We start from the raw sequence: 20608 nt of genomic DNA, 5'->3' as shown, positions 1-20608 counted from the left end.
AAAGATTTCATTCTACCCTCAAAACAATGATTAAGACATATCGTGTTGAAAATGGAAAAGACTGGGATGAAGGAATACATTTGCTTTTGTCCAGATGAAGGAATACATTTGCTTTTGTCCACAGAAAGAGAGTCAGTACAGGAATCACTGGGCTTTACTCCATTTGAACTTGAATTTGGTCACAGAGGGACCTCTGACCTTGTTAAAAGGAACGGTGGATTGATGGGGATGTACAAGTTAACTCGTTAGACTATGTTTTGAAGTTCAAAAATAAACTACACCAAGCCTGTAGTCTAGCGAGACAAAACTTAAAGATTTCTCAAAACAAAATGAAGTGTTGGTTTGATAACAGGGCTTGCGAAAGAAAATACCAGGTGGGAGATAACGTGCTTGTCTTATGTTGACGAATCCACTTCAGGTGAAATTCGTATGACATAGTCTCCCAAATTAATGATGTGAATTATGTTATTAAAACACCCAACTGACTTGAACTAACACAGGTGGTACACATAAATATGATAAAGCCTGCTTTGACAAGCAGGTACCATCTGTGTGTGTTGTTGTCAAAACAAATGAAACTGGCAACCCTGAGAATGAAACAATTGACTCGTCTGAGACTTTTCACAAGCCAAACATGGTCCCAGTTAGGCTAATGAACTCGGTTGTTCCAGAAAACATTGCTAACAAGTTGTCTCATCTGTAGCCAAAGCAACATCCACAGCTGAAGGAATTAATTCTGAAGTTTAAAGATTTATTTCCCGATGTCCCCAAGCAAACCACGGTCGCAGTACATGATGTAGATGTTGGTGAAGCCAAACTGATTAAACAACACCCACTTTGCATGAACGTAGAAAAGTGTAAATTGGCTGACCAGGGAATTGAGTATATGCTGGAGAATGGTATTATTTGGCCTTCAAAATGAGATTGGAGTCACCCTGCATTATTGTGCCCAAACCTGATGGTAGTGTTAGATTTTGCACTGAATATAGAAAGGTAAATGCAGTAACAAAAACAGATGCCTATGCTATCCCTAGAGTGGATGATTGCATCGATGAGGCTGGAAAACCCAATTTCTTACAAAGATTGATTTGTTGAAAGGGTATTGGTGTGTTCCATTGACGGACAGAGGTAGAGAAATTTCTGCATTTGTGACACCATCTGGGTTGTATGAATACAATGTTTTGCCTTTTGGAAGGAAAAATGCTCCAGTAACATCCCAGAGAATGATTGATTTTGTAATTCGAGGGTTAGAACACACAGAAACCTATATTGATGACTTAGTTACAGGGAGTGGCACTTGGGAAGAGCATATCTCTGCAGTAGAAAAGCTATTTGACAGGCTTTCCTAAGACAACCTTACAGTTAACTTGGCTAAGAGTGAATTTGGCCATGCCAGTGTGACCTGTCTTGGCTATGTTGTAGGTCAAAGCAAGTTGGCTCCTGTTCAGGCAAAAGCCCAGGCAATTTCTCAAGTTCTTATTCTGACTGCTAAGAAGGCTCTTAGAAGGTTTCTGGGAATGGATGGATGTTACCGTAAGTTCTGTAAGAACTTTGCTGCTATCGCTCCGCCTCTGACTGATCTCCTGAAGAAGGGTGAAAAGTTTATTTGGACTGAGCCTTGTCAGAAGGCATATGATTGATTGTTATCAGCATTTCAGATTAGGCCAATCAATGTAGTGCTGTCAGCAAAATTTAATTAGCAGATTGGAGCTGTGGGTGGCAACACAAGTCATGGGTGCACAGAGAGTAAAGGAGGGGGCCAAAGTGACAACCCTGTGGGGTATGTGTGCTGAGGGTCAGAGAGACAGAGGAGATGGAGCCCACTCTTACCACCTGCCGGCGATCTGACAGGAAGTCCAGGATTCAGCTACACAAGGCAGGGTGAAGGCTGAGGTCTCTGAGCTCCTTGTCGATACTTCACGCCTTTGTATGGCTACTGCTCTGCCCATGACTGCAAGGAACTGCAGAGAACTTTGGAGAGCAGAGAACATCAGAGAAACAAGCCTCCACTCCATGGACTCTTCCTACACTTCCCCTCCCTTGGAAAAGCAGGTCATGTACTCAAAGAACCTCATTACCTGGACATTCTTGCTGCAAACCCGCTCCCCCATCGGGGAAGAGATACAAAAGCCTTAAAGCGCGTAACACCAGGCTAAAGGATGGCTTCCTGTCTGCAGTTACAAGCCAAATGAATGATAAAATGGACTCAACCTCACAATGTAACTCGACGTGACCCTGCACAATATGTCAATCTGCACTGCACTTTCTCTGCAGCCATAATGCTTTGTTACAGTGAGTGTTTTGTCGTATATCAGCTCAATGTACTGTTGTAATGTATCTGTCTGTGTGGATGGTACGTCAGGCAAGATTTCCACTGTAGCTCAGTACATGATGATAATAAACAAATTTCCCATTTTAATTGTGTGGAAATATTAGACAGACTGAGCTTCTGCTCTGGAACCACAGAAGGAAACTGAACTGTTGTCATTCCTGTGGAAAGCAAATATATGGAAAATGCTTCAATCTCACATTACGATCTGTGGTAACTGGGATCAGGTGACCGGTGGTGGGTCTCCCATATCAATATCAGAATCAGGTGTAATAGCACCGGCATATGTCATGAAATTCGTTGTCCCTGCGGTAGCAGTAGAACCTAATTCTTAACAATAGTTTTTAACAATTGTGATTTAAAATAAGAATATACATATATAGTACAAAAATAGAAAAAAAAATAAAGATATAATAAACTATCTTAATTGTGTGGAACTATTTGACTGATTGGGTTGTTGCTTTGGAAATTCTAAGGTGAAGCTGAATTAAACTTTTCACATTTATGAGAAGCTCAGAGAAATAGAAAAGGCTAAATTCTCACATAAATGGGTCAGATACCCAGAAACATTGGCTGCACTTCAGCGCCTCAAAACAGTGGAATGAAACATGCAGAAAGTATTGCAGAGAAAAAGACATTGTCCACCCACAACGAGAGGACGTGACAGATCCGGATCTCACTGACGTGTCTGAACGGGGAAAGATGAAGCTACACGGACACGTAGAGCAGTGACCCGCAGATGCTGCAGATGTGCAGAAAAACACGAACGGGAAACGGGATCAGGTGACGGATGGAGGGTCTCCCTCCTGAACCGGTGACTCTGCTCCTCGCCCCTCACACGCTGCCCGACCCATCTAATTAGTTTTAATTAGTTTTGCTACAACAAATGTATGGGACAGGACTTAAGAACTTTTTAAAAGCTATTATTAATGCTTTTTGAGATGGTGATTTAGATGCATATCATATTTTTTTTTACTGAGTTAAGTATTGTATGTAACTAGTTCTGCTACAACAAGTGTATGGGACATTGGAAAAAAAGTTGAATTTCCCCATGGGGATGAATAAAGTATCTATCTATCTATCATCCGCCGCATTCCCCACATTATTCCATATTTACACCAGATACATGTCTACTTTTCCACACTATATCTTCCCTGATCCCTTTCCCTCCACCTCCAGGTCACAGAGTCACCGGCTCAATTCCCATCCTGGTCCAAAACATAATTCAGACCCAAACAGGAAATGTTCACGTTTCATTTAAATCAGCTCTGTGTTTATAAACACTAATTTCTGTTCACATTCCTCCGGACTCAGTGGACAGGAACACAGAAACATCAAATGAGAAACAGCAGGAGGCCATTCAGCCCCTCTAACCATCAGCAAGGTGGCGGCTGCTCTCCCATCTCAGCCACATGTTTCTGTCCGATCCTCATTTCCTCGATCCCTTCGGTCTCCACACATCTGCCGGCCTCACTTTTATGTGAGGACGATCTCTGAGTCTTCATCGCCCTCTGTGGTGGGGATTTACAGATATTCACCACCCTCGGAATGGAGACATTTCCCCTCATCTCAGTCCCGGACAGTCAACCCACTGTTTCAGAAACTGGGATCCCTGGTTCAGCCGGTGTTTGCCCCCAATGTGGTGAATCCCTCTGCTCGGCACCACCGTGGGCTCAGACATTTCCACAGATGAGCCCCTCCTGCCCCACCGGGACAAACATCCTGTCCGCACCCCTCTCTCACCATCTTCATCCTTTCAATAAAATCCCTCCCCGGGGAACCGGTATCAAACCGACGGGCCGAGCGGTCTCCTCCTACCTCTCAGCGATACATCAGACTCCGGCCGCAGGAGACGCTTCACAAACGCCCCAACTTCCCTCGGAGGGAAATGGAAATAAATCAGAAAGCGGACATTTACTTTGAGGTTTTCTCCGCTCTGAGGAGGCGGTCGGCGCTTGAGCGGGAGACGGACTCAGCGGGGTAACGCCCACTCGGCTTGTCCGCCTCCGCGACTGGTTGTAACCAGTGATTGACATCGCTTCGCACCAATGGGAATAGCGCAGCGCCTGAATCCTCTGTTGACAGCGGTGGGGGAGGGGTGGGGCTGGTCACGTGATTATTAGCCCAGCCGTTAAACCGATAAAGCTCGAGCACAGCAGCGCGTGGGTGACGTAAGACACCGCGCACGTGAGGGCAGATCCCGGTGTGGGGAGCCCATGTGTGACGTCAGGCGCGTGGGGAGCTGTGTCTGACGTCACCTGTGGGAGAGCGCTGGCATTTAAAAGCACCTTAATGGACTTTTCAGTGGGACAACAACATTAATCACGTGTTTCATCACTGAATCCAGTGTTGTGGGATGTAAAGTCCCCTGTTATGTGTCCGGCTGTGCCGTGTTGTTGGTGGAGTGGGCAGTGTGGTGTTTGTCTCGATTCGGGTCACAACACCAGAATTGCCAGCGGGGTCCACACACAGTGTATTAGTCAACAGAAAACCTCTCGTCTCCGCAGTCTTTGTCTCCTGGTAAACTCAACACCCTGACAATGTGGACCATAGATACCCCTTCCTCTCAGAGTCAGGGAATCATTCAGACAGCTGATCGCTGAGAGGAATTATATTTATTGGTCATTAAAGTTCGCCCAGATTCGTTTGGACGGATTTGATGTGGAGTTCGGGGTGTCACAGTGAAAGGGCCGGACTGCCGAACTCTCTTCGTTGTCCAAACATCCTTCCAGGTGAGGCGACACTTCACCTGTCAATCTTCCGGGGTCGCCTGTTGTGTCCGCTGCTCCCGATGCGGCCGCCTCTACACTGGTGACACCGGCTCCTCCGCAGTTGTGCGGGGTAGGGGTGTTTATTTTCGGAGGTTCGATGTTATTGTTCCCTTTTGTGTGTGTGTGTGTGTGGGGGGGGGGTTGTGGATTGATGATCGGGATGTCGTTCTTTTTTATGCTGGGGTTGGGGTGGGAGTTTGATTTTTCTATCTGAACGACTTTCGTGCTCTTTCTTTGTTTCGTGGCTCTCTGGAGAAGGAAAAGAAACTCAACGTGTGTCGGGGTGATGACTTCTTCTCTGCAGGCTACCTCGTTATTTGGGATTCGGCCGATCAATGTAGTGTGGTCAGCAAATCTAATTAGCAGATTGGAACCCGCCACTGCAGCCCCACAGTGCACTATGTACTGATTGCAAAGCTACGAAATTGCATGTGAATAGCCTCCCCTCCCCCAACTCCACTCTTTTTGCGTCACCAGCAGACTGGGACATCTCACATCTCGCTGCCTCCGTCAGGACATTAAACTGTGAACAACTGTGGTCAGGGACTGATCTCTGGGTACTCCAAACGCTACCTCCTTCCAGTCTGAAAACGACCCACTCATCCAGACACACACTACCGGCAGTTTATCGATCTCCAACGAAAAAGCCTAATCACCTACTCCCGATGTTCAAGACCATTGCTGACCTGAGTTGAAATGTTGTCCTTCACCCAATGACGTGCTTTATAAACTTTTAACAGTGTAGAAAATTCAAAGGATTTGTGTATGGGAATCTCAAACATAACAGCACGTTAGTTCCGCTCTATCTCTCAGTTCACCAGAGCTTGAACACAAAGTAAACTGCAGATGCTATGGTCAAAGCAACACGTACAAAATGCTGGAGGAACTCAGCAGGTCGGGCAGCATCCGTGTAAATGAGCAGTCAACGTTTCGGACCAAGACCGAAGACCGAGATCTACAGCTTTGCACTGGAAAATGGCCGTTCACCTGCTCCGTGTGTGCGAAGAGACTCATTCAGTTAACCCACCTTGTGATGCTCCGGTGAGTTCGCAATAAATAGAGGCCACATTTCTGTCCGGAGTGAGCAAAGAGTTTTACTCAATCATCCCAGCTGCTGCAACACCAGCAACTTCACATCAGGGAGGAAGTTCAAATCAGCTCCGTGTTAAATGTTTAACCATCACGGTGACTGAAGGCAGCTGCAGGTTCATGAGGGACTGTTACTGTCAGATTCTGCAGTTCTTGCGGCTGCTCATCGCACCCAGGACTGAACCCTGGTCACTGAGCATTGGAGGAGTCTGTTCTGCTGATGTTAGCCTTAAACTAGTCTGGTGTTTAATATTGTGGATCTGTGAAGGATAAATCAGTTCTGTATCAAATCCCGTGTGTCAGGTACTTAGTCTCTACCACACTCACAATGTACACTAGAGAGGCCACTCGGTCCATCTGTTCTCTGCCCAGGTTTCTGTTCCATATCAGTATTTTAAAATTTATCTCTCACTCTCCCTGTTGCAACTTGTCACCGCTCCGTGGGAGAAGAGATTTCCCTTGAATTTCTTAGAATCGGAGAAATCTGCAGCAAATTACAGGCCCATCGGCCCACAATGTTGTTCCGACCATGTAACCAACTCTAGAAAATGCCTGGAATTACTCTACCACAGAACCCTCTATTTTCCTAAGGGCCATGTACCTCTCTAAGATTCTCATAAAAGACTCTACTGTACCCGTCTGTACCGCCGTCGCTGGCAGTGCAGTCCACACACCCACCACTATCTGTATAAAAAAATATATCTCTGACATCTCCCTTGAACTACTTCCAAGCACCTTAACTATGCCCTCCCACCTTTTGCTGAGTTCTTCCAGCGTTGTGTACGTAACTATGCCCCCCACGTGTTCGCCATCTCAGTCCTGGGAAAAATCCCTCTTTCTATTTACACGATCAATGCCTCTCATCATCTTGTACACCTGCATGAATTTCCTGCATGATTTCCCCCAGGCTAATTAACACGATGAGCTCGGTGAGTATTTGATCTTCCCCAGAGCTCTGGACTAAGGTGGTTAAACTCCTTTTTCCCTGCTCTTTTCAAATTTTCACCAATTTCAAAGGACTGTGCTTCAGACATCTGAGTTGTTGTAATGCACCTCTAAAGCCTGACAGCAGACTAGCGAGTGAATTTTCGATGGTGCAGAGTCAGAAACCGAAGAGTTGCCAGCCTGAGTCAGGGCTTTGGGGCTCAGGAAAGAGACGGGGTCTGGAGGTTACGAGCAGGAGGAGGAAAAGGAACCAGACCAGCAGGATGTGGCTATGAATGAAAGATGAGAAACATTTGGAAACTGGTTAATTGAAAAACAAAATGGTTAATTTCTACAAAACATTGCAAGTTATCAGCAGATCAGGCAGCAAATGTGGAGAGGAATAAATGGGCAGCATTTAAGCCGAGCCCCTTCTGCATGTCAAGACTGTGCACTCCTCTGCTTCGTTGCCGCCTGAACTGCAGAGTTCCTCCAGTATTGTGTGTGTGTGTGTGTGTGTGTGTGTGTGTGTGTGTGTGTGTGTGTGTGTGTGTGTGTGTCTGTCTGTATTTCCAGCAACTGCAAAATCGCTTTGTTTCACATCTGCATTTGTAAGAGGATTGTACTTTGGCATGAGATACACGAAGTGCATGTTGATATTGAGTCTATCATTTATGGGAGCCGCTTTCTGCGTTAAGAAAGCTGCTGAGTTTTCCACACACAAAAAAAACTGAGATATGGACATGGTACCGGTGCTTGCATAATTTTTTAATGGCACCATGATTACCCATAAAGCCGCGCGTTTAAAATTTCGCTGTCGTTTGAAGAACCGATCAAATGCGCAGGCGCAGGGTTGCTGCCGTCTCCGATAATTACGCATGCGCGCAGTATACAAAATGTCGGGAGAATCGGAAAGGTAAGGGATTTTTCGACTCTAATTGAGTGACAATTGCTATGAGAACCGGAGACTGTGGCCCGCAAACTCGGCACAGGCCAGGTCTTTTTCTTCTCTCTCAGCCCCACGATTGGTATACAGGCCCCGGGGAGCTTCCGGCTAATCAGGGAATGGGAGCAGATAGATCTCACAGACAGAGCTGAGCTCGAGCAGTCTGAATGCAAGGATTAGGAACTCGGAAAAAGAGAACAAAATCTTTCTATCAGCTGTTGAGAAAATCACCTTTGTACTGCCTCCAACCGCAGCAAGAGAAAACCTGCAGCTGCTGGAAATCCGGGGGAATTTCACACAAAATGCCGGAGGAACTCAGCATTAGTACTCTTTCCCATAGATGCTGCCCGGCCTGCTGAGTTCCTCCAGCATTTTGTGTGTGTTGCTTGTTCTGGAGTTTTGTACACGTGAGGATATGTTTTGACCTATTCTCTCTGGGTACATAATGAGATCAAACAACTTTGCCCTGGGCAACAAGTAGCTTTCAGATCACAAATGTGCCAGACTCCAATGAGACAGACTACTGCCCTTCCCTTCATATTCACTGGCATCACCAAGTTCATCACCGTCAGTCACCTGAGGGAGGGTTCAGGGGAAATATGTATGTCCAATACAGAAACTGGTGTTACCTGTGTGTATTGTGGTGATGCAAAAATTGCTGGAGAATTTGCAAGTGGGAAGAAGGGGAGTGATATTTGGAAGTCCGACTTTTTAAAGCATCATTTAGCAAGAAAATTGCATACAGTGACATGCAAAAATTTGGGCACCTTTCTGTTCCTGTGAATAGCTAAGCGAGTAAAACAAAGACCTGATTTCCAAAAGGCATAAAGTTAAAGATGACACACTCTTTAATATTTTAAGCAAGATTACTCTTTTGTATCCATCATTTACAGTTTCAAAATAATAAAAAAGGAAAAGGGCCTGAAGTGAAAGATTGGGCACCCTGCATGGTCAGTACTTAGTAGCAACCCCCTTGGCAAGTATCACAACTTCTAACTGCTTTCTGTAGCCAGCTAAGAGTCATTCAATTCTTGTTTGGGGATTTTTGCCCATTCTTCCTTGCAAAAGGCTTCTAGTTCTGTGAGATTCTTGGGCCGTCTTGCATGCACTGCTCTTTTGAGGTCTATCCACAGATTTTTGATGATGTTTCGGTCGGGGGACTGTGAGGTCCATGGCAAAATGTTCAGCTTGCGCTTCCTGAGGTAGTCCATTGTGGATTTTGAAGTGCGTTTAGGATCATTATCCTGTTGTAGAAGCCATCCTCTTTTAATTTTCAGCTTTTTTACAGACGGTGTGATGTTTGCTTCCAGAATTTGCAGGTATTGAATGGATTTCAGTCTTCCCTCTACCAGTGAAATGTTCCCCGTGTCACTGGCTGCAACACAAGCCCAAAGCATGATCAATCCACCCCCGTGCTAAACAGTTGGAGAGGTGTTCTTTTCATGAAATTCTGCACCCTTTTTTCTCCAAACATACCTTTGCTCATTGCAGCCAAACAGTTCTTTTTTAAATTCATCAGTCCAGAGGACTTGTTTCCAAAATGCATAAGGTTTTCTTCTGATGTTTCTTCCATGAAAGTCATATTTGTGTAGGTGTCCCTGCGCAGTAGAACAGTGCACCACCACTTCAGTCGGCTAAATATTCCTGAAGGTCTTTTGCAGTCAAACGGGGGTTTTGATTTCCCTTTCTGGTCATCCTATGAGCAGTTCTCTCGGAAGGATTTCTTGGTCTTCCAGGCCTCAACTTGACCTCCACCGTTCCTGTTAACTGGCATTTCTTAATTACATTACGAACTAAGGGAATGGCTACCTGAAAACGCTTTGCTATCTTCTTATAGCCTTCTCCAGCTTCGTGGGCATCATGTATTTTAATTTTCAGAGTGCTAGGCAGGGACTTAGAGGAGCCCATGGCTCTGATTGTTGGGACAAAGTTTGTGGAGTCAGGGTATTTATAGAGCTTTGAAATTTGCAACATCTGGCTTTTCCTAATGAAGACTGTAATTACTTGAAAACACAATAAAAAAGTTTAATAAAAAAAAAAGACTGTGAACAAGCCATTGCTCTAACAAGCTAATTAAAATCTGAGACCTTGGTAAAAGTTATCTGAGAGCTCAAATCTCTTGGGGTTCCCAAACTTTTGCATGGTGCTCCTTTCCTTTTTATTCCACTCTGAAATTGTAAAAACAAAAATAATACTCTAATCTTGCTTAAAATGTTGAAAAGAATGTTTCATCTTTAACTTCATGACTTTTGGAGATCAGTTCATCTTCTCAGGACTTTATTCCTTGGAATGTCGAAGATTGAGGGGAGATTTGATTGTGAAAGAGGGGCATAGATGGTGTAAATTCATTTTTCAATCTTTTTTATTGATTTCCAAATAAAGAATATACAAATCGGAAGAGGAGTTTAACAAGTAGATAATATAAAAGACATATAAACAGCAACAGTAAAAACAAAAAGTATATAATATCAAAATCAAATAAGTAAAATATTATCCTGTTATATATACAATGGTCAAAAAAAACTATAACTCATAATAATCATAAAAAAAGATTGGAGATTTTATTGATAAGGAAAAAAAACCCACTAACTAAACTGAAACAAAAAACAAAAAAAAAGAAAGAGAAAAAAAAGGAAAGAAAAAGAAAGATTGGGCAGTCCAATTGAGGATAAAATTAAAGAAAACAGAGAGAAAAAAAACACATCCTTCCAGTCATCTCCAAACCTTCATGGATAAGGATTTTCCCGAAGAGAATTTAAAAAAAAAAAAAAAATTTAAATCATGTGAAAATATTGAATAAAAGGTCGCCAGACTTGTTCAAAATTAAAGGATGTATCAAATGTTCAGCTTCTAATTTTCTCCAAGCTTGGACATGACATAATGGAGGAGAGCCAATAGAAAACAGTAGGTGGGTTAGATTCTTTCCAATGTAGCAAAATAGCTCTCCTAGCCGGTAAAGTTGAAAAAGCTATCACATGTTGGGTGGAAGCAGACACTTTGCTTGCTTCCTCTGGAATAATCACAAAAATTGCTGTTAGTGGATTAGGTTAAACATCCATATCTATAACTTCAGATAATATTCCAAACACATTCCTCCAAAAATTATTTAAACTTACACATGACCAAAACATATGAGTTAAAGTAGCCATTTCTGTGTTACATCTGTCACAAATAGGGCTTATATTCGGTAAAATATGCGCCAATTTGTCTTTGGACATATGAGCCCTATGTACTATGTTAAACTGAATTAAGATATAGCGTGACCAGATAGATGAATTATTGACTAAGTAATACATTTTACTCCGTTGATTATCTGAAAGTGAATGTTGAAGTTCTACTTCCCAGGTACGTTGAACCCAATTATTAGGCGACATGTGAGCATTCATTAACTGTTTATACATGATAGCTATTAATTGCTTTTGAAAAGGTTTAAACTGAAAAATAACATAAGCCAAATTTGAAGAGCAGGCCAAGGAGTAATTCGGTAAAAAATCATGTAAGAAATTCCTAACCTGTAAATACCTGAAAAAATGTGTATTAGAGATATCATATTTATCCATTAACTGTGAGAAAGACATTAAACAGTCTTGTAAAAACAAATCTAAAAAAGTCTTTATTCCCTTAATTTTCCATGTTAAAAAAGCCTTATCCAAAGTTGATGGTTTAAAAAAGAAATTAGAATAAACATTACTAGAAAGTAAAAAATAATTTAATTCAAAAAATCTATGAAATTGAAACCAAATTTTAAAAGTATGTTTAACAATAATGTTAAGAGCTTGTCTACCTATTCTGGAGAACGAAAAAGGAAGAGGAGCTCCTAATAAAGAAGCTAACGAAAACCCCATTACTGGATTTTCCTCCAACTGTAACCATGAAGGGCGATCTTGGTCGTCTGTATCATAAATCCAAAAAGTAATATAACGAATATTAATTTCCCAATAATAACATCTAAAGTTTGGTAAAGCCAGTCCTCCATCTTTTTTTGATTTTTGCAATAAAAGTTTATTCACTCTAGAGCCTTTATTATTCCAAACATAAGATAAAATCAAAGAATCTGTTTTATCAAATAATGTTTTTGGAACAAAAGAGGGAACTGCTTGAAATATATATAAAAATTTCAGTAGAATAGCCATTTTTATAGCATTTATTCGACCTATCAATGACATTGACATAGGTGACCATTTAGAAAGCGCCGTTTGAGTATATTCAACTAAAGGGAAGGTGTAAATTCAAGCTGGCTTTTACCACTGATTGGTGTGGGAGTACAACCAGTGGCCATTGGTTAAGGGTGAAAGGTGAAATGTTAAGGGGAACATGAGGGGAAACTTCTTCACACAGATGGTCATCTGGGTTTGGAATGAGCAGCCATCACAAGTGGTGCATGTGAGCTCAATTTCAACATTTAAGAGCTTCGTGTAGGTACCTGGATGGTAGGGATATATGAGAGTGGGCTATTTAAATAGTTCAGCACAAACTAGATGGCCCAAAGGGCCTGTTTCTGTGTTGTACTTTTCTACACGAACCTGAAATATTACAAACATTCACTCTAAGCCCTTTTAACAGCTGTGCGGACCAACCATTCATCTCAGCAGGAATTTTTTATATGGCGTTAAAATTGTGGCACTTTAAGTTAATAATACATAAGAGAACATCCCAGTTGCACGTCAAGAAAGACTATTTGTGTGATACTGTTTCAGTTACTGTGGGGCCAGGCACCCATGCTGCTCAGCAGGAGCAGGGAATAATACCAATGGAGAGTCAAACTGAGCCAGGTCACAGATTGGAGACGGCAGAAATGCCCCATTCTTATAGAGACAGGAAGAGCATCAGGGAAGTGATGGTCATTCCAGATACCAGCACTCTGCCCAGTCAGGAGATGATTTCTCTGTCCAACTTGGGTAGGACCTCACTGTAACAGTGTGATACCAGATCAATCCTTGGCAACTCATGTAATCTCATCTGAAATATTGTCCTACACCCATTGATGGATTTTGTAAATCTTTTTACAGGTTAAAAACAAGAAGGAATTTGTCTCCAGGAAGCTCAAACACGGCACACCAGTTTTGTTGTCTCTGTCTAGATATTTAAGAAGTGGAGCAAGGAATTCAATCGACCATCCTTCCTGCTCAGACTGTGGGGGGGGGGGGGGGGGGGAGGGATTCACTTGGTCATTTGACCGACTGGCACGCCCGTCATTTTACACAGGAGAAAGGCCTTTCACCTGCTCAGACAGTGGGAATGGATTCACTCGGTTATCTCAACTGAAGGTACATCAGCAGGTTCACACTGGGCAAGGCCATTCTGTGTGTGGGAAATGATTCTGTTGGTCATCCCACCTGTGGACACACCAATCAGTTAGATCACACTGGGCACAGGCTGTCATCTGCTGAATTTCGGGGAAGGGATTCTCTCGGTAATCTGATCTAATGGCTCACCAGCGACTTCACACCAGGGGGCGGCCGTTCACCTGCATAGTCTGTGGGAAGGGATACACTCAGTCATCCCACCTACTGAGCCATCAGCGAGTTCACACTGGGGAGAAGCCGTTCACTTGCTCAGCCTGTGGGAAGGGATTCACTGAGTCATCCAACCTACAGAGTCATCAGCGAGTTCACACTGGAGAGAAGCCGTTCACCTGCTCAGAATGTGGAAGGAGATTCACTGTGTCATCCCACCTACTGGTACATCAGCGAGTTCACACCGGGGAGAAGCCGTTCACCTGCTCAGTCTGTGGGAAGAGATTCACTTGGTCATCCCAACTACTGGCACACCAGTTTGTTCACACTGGAGAAAAGCCGTTCACCTGCTCAGAATGTGGGAAGGGATTCACACTGTCATCCCGCCTACTGGTCCATCAGCGAGTTCACACCGGGGAGAAGCCATTCACCTGCTCTGTCTGTGGGAAGAGATTCACTGCATCATCCAACCTACTGGTACATCAGCGAGATCACACTGGGGAGAGGCCATTCACCTGCTCAGTCTGTGGGAGAGGATTCACTCAGTCATTCAGACTACAGAGTCATCAGAGAGTTCACACTGGGGAGAAGCCGTTCACCTGCTCAGTCTGTGGGAAGAGATTCACTGAGTCATCCAGCCTACAGAGACATCAGCGATTTCACACGGGGGAGAAGCCGTTCACCTGCTCAGTCTGTGGGAAGAGATTCACTGATTCATCCAACCTACAGAGACATCAGCGAGTTCACACTGGGGAGAAGCCATTCACCTGCTCAGTCTGTGAGAAGGGATTCACTGAGTCATCCTACCTACAGAGACATCAGCGAGTTCACACTGGGGAGAGGCCATTCACCTGCTCAGTCTGTGGGAAGGGATTCACTGAGTCATCCAACCTACAGAGACACCAGCGAGTTCACACTGGGGAGAAGCTGTTCACCTGCTCAGTCTGTGGGAAGAGATTCACAGAGTCATTTAACCTACAGAGACATCAGCGAATTCACACTGGGGAGAAGCCGTTCACCTGCTCAGTCTGTGGGAAGGGATTCACTCAGTCATCCCACCTACAGAGTCATCAGCAAGTTCACATTGGGGGGAAGCCGTTCACCTGCTCAGACTGTGGGAAGAGTTTCACTCGGTCATCCCAACTACTGGCACACCAGTCAGTTCATACTGGGGAGAAGCCATTCACCTTCTGAGTCTGTGGGAAGTGATTCACTCCGTCATCCAACCTACTGGTGCACCAGTGAGTTCACACTGGAGAGAAGCCGTTCACCTGCTCACTGTGCGGGAAAGGATTCACTACCTCATCTAAACTGAAGGTACATCAGAGCGTTCACACTGGGGAGAAGCCATTCACCTGCTCAGTCTGTGGGAAGGGGTTCACTGAGTCATCCTACCTACAGAGACATCAGCGAGTTCACACTGGGAGAAGCTGTTCACCTGCTCAGAATGTAGGATAGGATTCAATCAGTCATCTCAACTACTGGCACACCAGTCAGATCACAACAGGGAGTGGCCGTTGTTATGAATCCCTAGGTTTCGTTTGCTGTGGACTGTCATTTTTAGAGAGAAAGTGTGAGGTTAAGAAGGTGAATCAGTTTGACTTGCAGCTTGTTTAGTTTTAACCGAGGACATGGACGCTCAGAGTCAGACGGAGATGGAGGAAAAATGGAAGGATCGAAACCAGGGAGCTCGTGGCCAAGGGTCATTTTTCAGAAATTTCCTATGCCCACAAGGGCGGGTTAATTATCAATTCACCGTATATCGAATGTGTGGTTGTCACCTGGTTTGATCCATAGGTTTGGATCGGATTTGGCGTATCCTGTGGAGACCACTTATGTCTTACCCTTTCCTGGGTGTGACGACGATACCTCTTGTGACAATTCGCTTTCGGTGATAATTTGTATGTGGATTTGGAATGACGGATAAAATCTACAGCGACTGTTCTCTCATTTTTCCACCGTGGAACCTGTGGAATTCGACATAATTGCCTTCTCTCGACATTTACCCTGGATTACAACTATCTCTCTCTGATCACCTATTCTGTGGATGAACTGAACTTTACCATCTCAAGACTCAAAGCCTTGTTTCCCCCGAGCTCAGTAGTTTGGGAGTTATATTTACACACATTTATACACATAACACTTAACTTTTGTTTAAATTGTTTAAGTTACAATTTTATAAGTAGTTACAAATAAAGACAGTGGTTTTATCATCAAAACTGGACTCCAGGTGTAGTCTATTGCTGCTGGTTTGTTTCTAAAGCATTATGGTTCATAACAAAATTGGGGCCTACGTCTGGGATATGAACAAATTTGGGGGCTTATTGATCAAATAATTATCAATCTGATTGGGGAAAATCCCTTTTGATTTATTTGTGTGTGGAAATCAGCAGCAATGGATATTTATATATGTCTGGAAGCGCCAACCCCCTGAGGCATTAGGAAAAGCAAAAAAGAATGAATTGCTGACTATTGCGAATGGGCAGAACCTTAAGGAGGAAAGAATGTGTGAAGGACCAGGGGAAGCATAAAACTGGGGGAGCAGGTACAGGTGAAAAAAATAGGGGTTTTATTACCCAAAATGTTTATAATCTCAACAGAACTGTTCTACAGTCCAAACTTGAATCAGCTAAACGGAACAAAACTGGGTTACAACAACATAGTGAAATACTCCTCAGACCTAGAGACAGCACTCAGCTCCTGGCTGTGGGCTTATATTGGATGCTGGCCATTCAATAGTAAATTGCATGGGAGAGAAAACATTCCTCTCCTTAAAAAGATATGCCATAAATGAAGTAGCTCCAGAGAACACCCCTCTGGCTGTAGTAGAATGGCACAATCCAATTATCCAGCCCCATCTACTTAGGGTGGTGTAATGCAGCCACTCAGTCGTTTCCCAGATTATCAGGAGGACGGTCGGCTACAGGACACATTAATATGCCCGGTTGATGGTGCGGCTGGGAATTGCAGCCACCATAGGGGGCTATGAGAAAGCCAGAAATTCAGAGGAAAATAGTTGAGCACTATATATCTATGAAGGTATTTGATAAAGAAGTGTTAAAGAGGTTTCCTGTGAGTAAAGAGGAGATCCAGTTACGACTGGAACAATTGAAGATTGATGTACTTAAATTAGAGGCTGAAGAGAACGAGAGAAAGAGGGGGTTTGATGCTCAAGAGGCATACAAACAGACAGAAGAAGCATAAAAAAGTTTTGAAGCTGAGGAAGCAGAAAAACAGAGGGAAGAAGGAGAAAGACAGAGGCAGTTTGTGATAGAGAAGTTAAGGCTCGAGAAAGAAGTTGCTGTCTCAAAGGAGTTGGTTGCACCGTTTATTGCCAGCCAGGAAGTTAAATTGGTCCCTCCATTTGATGAGACTGAGGTTGGTAAATACTTACAGCATTTTGATAAAGTGGCTCAAAGTCAAAAGTGGCCGAAAGGAAGCTGGACTCTTTAGTTACAAAGTATAATTAAGGGTAAGGCTCAACAAGCTAATTCTGCCCTATCAATTGAAAATGCAGCTAATTATGACATAGTGAAACAGGCTGTGCTCAAAGCTTATGAGTTGGTCCCAGAATCATACAGGCAAAAGTTTAGAAATTTGTGGAAATCTGTGAATCAGACTTATATGGAATTTGCTTCTGAGAAGTTTGTGTGCTTTGACCGCTGGTGCACATATAAAAATATAAATGATGATTTTTACAGATAGAAAGAGTTGATTTTAATTGAAGAATTCAAAAGGTGCGTCTATGATGACATAAAGACATATTCAGATGAAAAGGATGCTGCCACTTTACGGGAGTCTGCTACATTAACAGATTAGTTTGCTTTAACTCATAAGGTTAAGTTCACCCCAAATAAGATCTTCCAAAAGAATAGCAGGGATCAGCAGGGTAAACCAGAAATTAAAGCTGTGACTAGTGACAACAGTAAGGATGAAGGGAAGCAGTTGAAGGAGAAATATTCTGGTCTTACTTGTTACGATTGTAAGAAAGCTGGTCATATGATGGTTAATTGTTCCATCCTGAAGAAGAAAAAGGAAAAGGAGGCAGTCCCAAATGCCTGTGTTCAGTATGTTGATGCACCTATAAACCCACAGGGTTCTGAAAATTCTGTTGAGGTTCAGTTAAGGACTGAGAGGTCTGACCGAGTTAAGAAGGGATTTGATTATTTTATGTCAGATGGGTTTGTATTAGTAAAGGAAGGGTCAACCCCGGTACCAGTGAAAATTGTTTGAGATACAGGGGCTTCTCAGTCACTTATATTAGACAGCGTTCTAAAGTTTGGTGATGAGACTGACACTGATGAGATAAATCTTATTAAAGGCATTGGGGGTGGCATGGTTTCTGTGCCATTGCACAAGGTAACTTTACAGTCAGGATTGGTTTCTGGACCTGTTAAGTTCGGATTATGCTCCAGTTTACCGGTGGAAGATGTTACTTTGCTGTTAGGGAATGACCTGGCAGATGGTAAAGTTGTTCCTGTAGTGTAGTTGACAACTAAGCCAACCACTGACGACCCACAGATGGATTTTAACATTTATCCTTCCAGCGCAGTAACTCAAAGTAACTCGAAGTATGGCTAAAATGTCTGCCGACACAGACAGTTCTGTGCAGCATGATTCTGATACCTACCCATGATAGCCAAAATCGGGATTCAGGTTATGATGACTTGTCAGGGACTTTTCTGCCTTCATTGTTTCAACAGGATTCAGGTAGTAAGTCTGATGAGAAAGATTTATCCCAGTGTAGGAAGGAGTTTATAGCAGAACAGAACCGAGACCCTGAGATTGAAGCTTTGAAAGAAACAGCTGTCTCAGATGATGAGATTAAGAAAGTGCCAGTAAGGTATTATCTCGAGGATGGAGTGTTAATGAGGCAGTGGAGGCCACCTGCTATACCAGCGAGTGAGGAATGGGCAATTTTTCACAAAGTTGTAGTTCCTAAAGTTTATAGGGCTGAAATTTTAACTTTGGCCCATAGTATGCCATTAGGTCGACATTTTCGAGTGAATAAAACTGTAAACAGGATTATGAAATAATTTTACTGACCTAATTTGAGGAAAGATGTTGTGACCTTTTGCAGAACCTATAACACTTGTCAAGTTGTGGGTAAACCTAATCAGGTCATCCCAGTGGCCCCACTGTGGTCTAAACCTGCATTCGGTGAACCCTTTTCTAAAGTTATAGTGGATTGTGTTGGCCCATTGCCAAAGACTAAAGCTGGCCATCAGTATTTGCTCACTATTATGTGTACTGCATCCAGATTCCCAGAGGCAATACCTCTCAGAAATATTAAAGTTAAAACTGTGGTGAAGGCTGTTACCAAGTTTTTTTTACTTTATTTGGTTTGTCTAAAGAAATCCAGTCTGATCAAGGAAGTAATTTTACATCTGGATTATTCCAGCAGGTAGTTTATGAACTGGGAGCTAAACAAATTACATCGTCCGCGTACCATCCGGAATCACAGTCGGTTCTAGAAAGATTTCATTCTACCCTCAAAACAATGATTAAGACATAATGTGTACCACACAATCTCTCTCTCTCGCTCCGTGCCTTGTAAAGGCTTGAAAAATACATAATCGGAGGCACGCACGCACACGCCAACAAAAGACATACTGTGTTGAAAATGGAAAAGACTAGGATGAAGGAATATATTTGCTTTTGTTCGCAGTAAGAGTCGGTACAGGAATCACTGGGCTTTAGTCCATTTGAACTTGTATTTGGTCGCAGAGTGAGGTGACCTTTGACCTTGTTAAAGGGACAGTGGGTTGATTGGAATGTACATGTTAACTTGTTAGACTATGTTTTGAAGTTCAAAAATAAACTACACCAGGCCTGTACTCTAGCAAGACAAAACTTAAAGATTTCTCAAAACAAAATGAAGTGTTGGTTTGATAAGCGGGCTTGCGAAAGAAAATACCAGGTGGGGGATATCTTATCTTATCTTAACTTATTTTTTCTCCAATGTTGACGAATCCACCTCAGGCGAAATTCAACAGACTGTATGAAATAGTCTCTCAAATTAATGATGTGAATTATGTTATTAAAACACCCGACCGACGTAAACTAACACAGGTGTTACAGATAATATGATAAAGCCTTTTTTTTGACAGGCAGTGAGTGTTGTTGTCAAATCATATGAATCTGGCAACCCTGAGAATGAAACAATTGACTCGTCTGAGACATTTCACAAGCCAAACGTGGTCCCAGTTAGGCTAATGAACTCGGTTGTTCTAGAAAACATTGAGAACAAGTTGGCTCACCTGCAGCCAAAGCAAGAACATCAGCTGAAGGAATTAATTCTGAAGTTTAAAGATTTATTTCCCGATGTTCCCAAGCAAACCACGGTCGCAGTACATGACATAGATATTGGTCAAGCCAAACCGATTAAACAACACCCATATCGCATGAACATAGTAAAATGTAAATTGGCTGAGCAATTGTTTAAGTGGGGAAACAGATTCGGTAGGTCTCAAAGGCAAGGACTTCGGACACACACAGTAATGGTAGTAAAGGATTTTATTTACAGAAGTCAAGCGTGGGAAAATGGCAAAAGAAGCAACACGCACACAATTTACAGCAGTCGTGGGGAAAGTCAGATCGGCAATAAAACACACACGGACAATTACTATCGAACGTGGGAAAATCGCCTGGGAACAAAGTACACACACACATGCACAACCAAGGGAAAAGTCAATACGATACTTTCCACCCCTTGACTCTGTGCAGGCTCGGCTCTATGTTATTAGCGACAGTAATCAACGCTCCCAACAGTATTCAATACACAGCTCACCAACAATTCCTCCAGCTCCGTTCCACGGTTCTCAGCCTGGGGTGAAGTAGGGTGGTCCCTCGGAGTTGGCAAAGGGAAAGGGTCCAGCACACGTGGCACCCTTTATAGTGCAGCAGGGCTGGAGGGTCCCGCCCTGGTAATTCACAGTGGGGGCAATGGCTGGGTGCCAGCAGAGTTAAGCCGATTACAAAGGCCAATTGCTCGAGGCCAAGTACAAGGAAGGCTACTTAAAGGGAACAATGGTGAGGTGCGCATTGATGGACGAGGAGGGGTCAAACTTTGATTGGCAGGTGGCGTGCCTTC

The 20608-nt window shown here is 43.3% G+C and overlaps 1 protein-coding gene across 1 annotated transcript in view; it reads left to right on the top strand.

Moving 5' to 3' along the window:
* The window catches only part of LOC140723057 (uncharacterized), a 100106-nt gene that overhangs the window by 3896 nt on the left and 75602 nt on the right, over positions 1-20608 (top strand). The window contains 1 exon segment of the mRNA XM_073037674.1: positions 13575-14708. Within this exon segment, the coding sequence (XP_072893775.1) occupies positions 13575-14708 (1134 nt within the window).

This window comes from Hemitrygon akajei, unplaced genomic scaffold (genome assembly GCF_048418815.1).
Source record: "Hemitrygon akajei unplaced genomic scaffold, sHemAka1.3 Scf000099, whole genome shotgun sequence".
Classification (NCBI taxonomy): domain Eukaryota; kingdom Metazoa; phylum Chordata; class Chondrichthyes; order Myliobatiformes; family Dasyatidae; genus Hemitrygon; species Hemitrygon akajei.
Note: the sequence above shows the minus strand (reverse complement) of the source record. Positions and strands in the feature narration are given on the sequence as shown.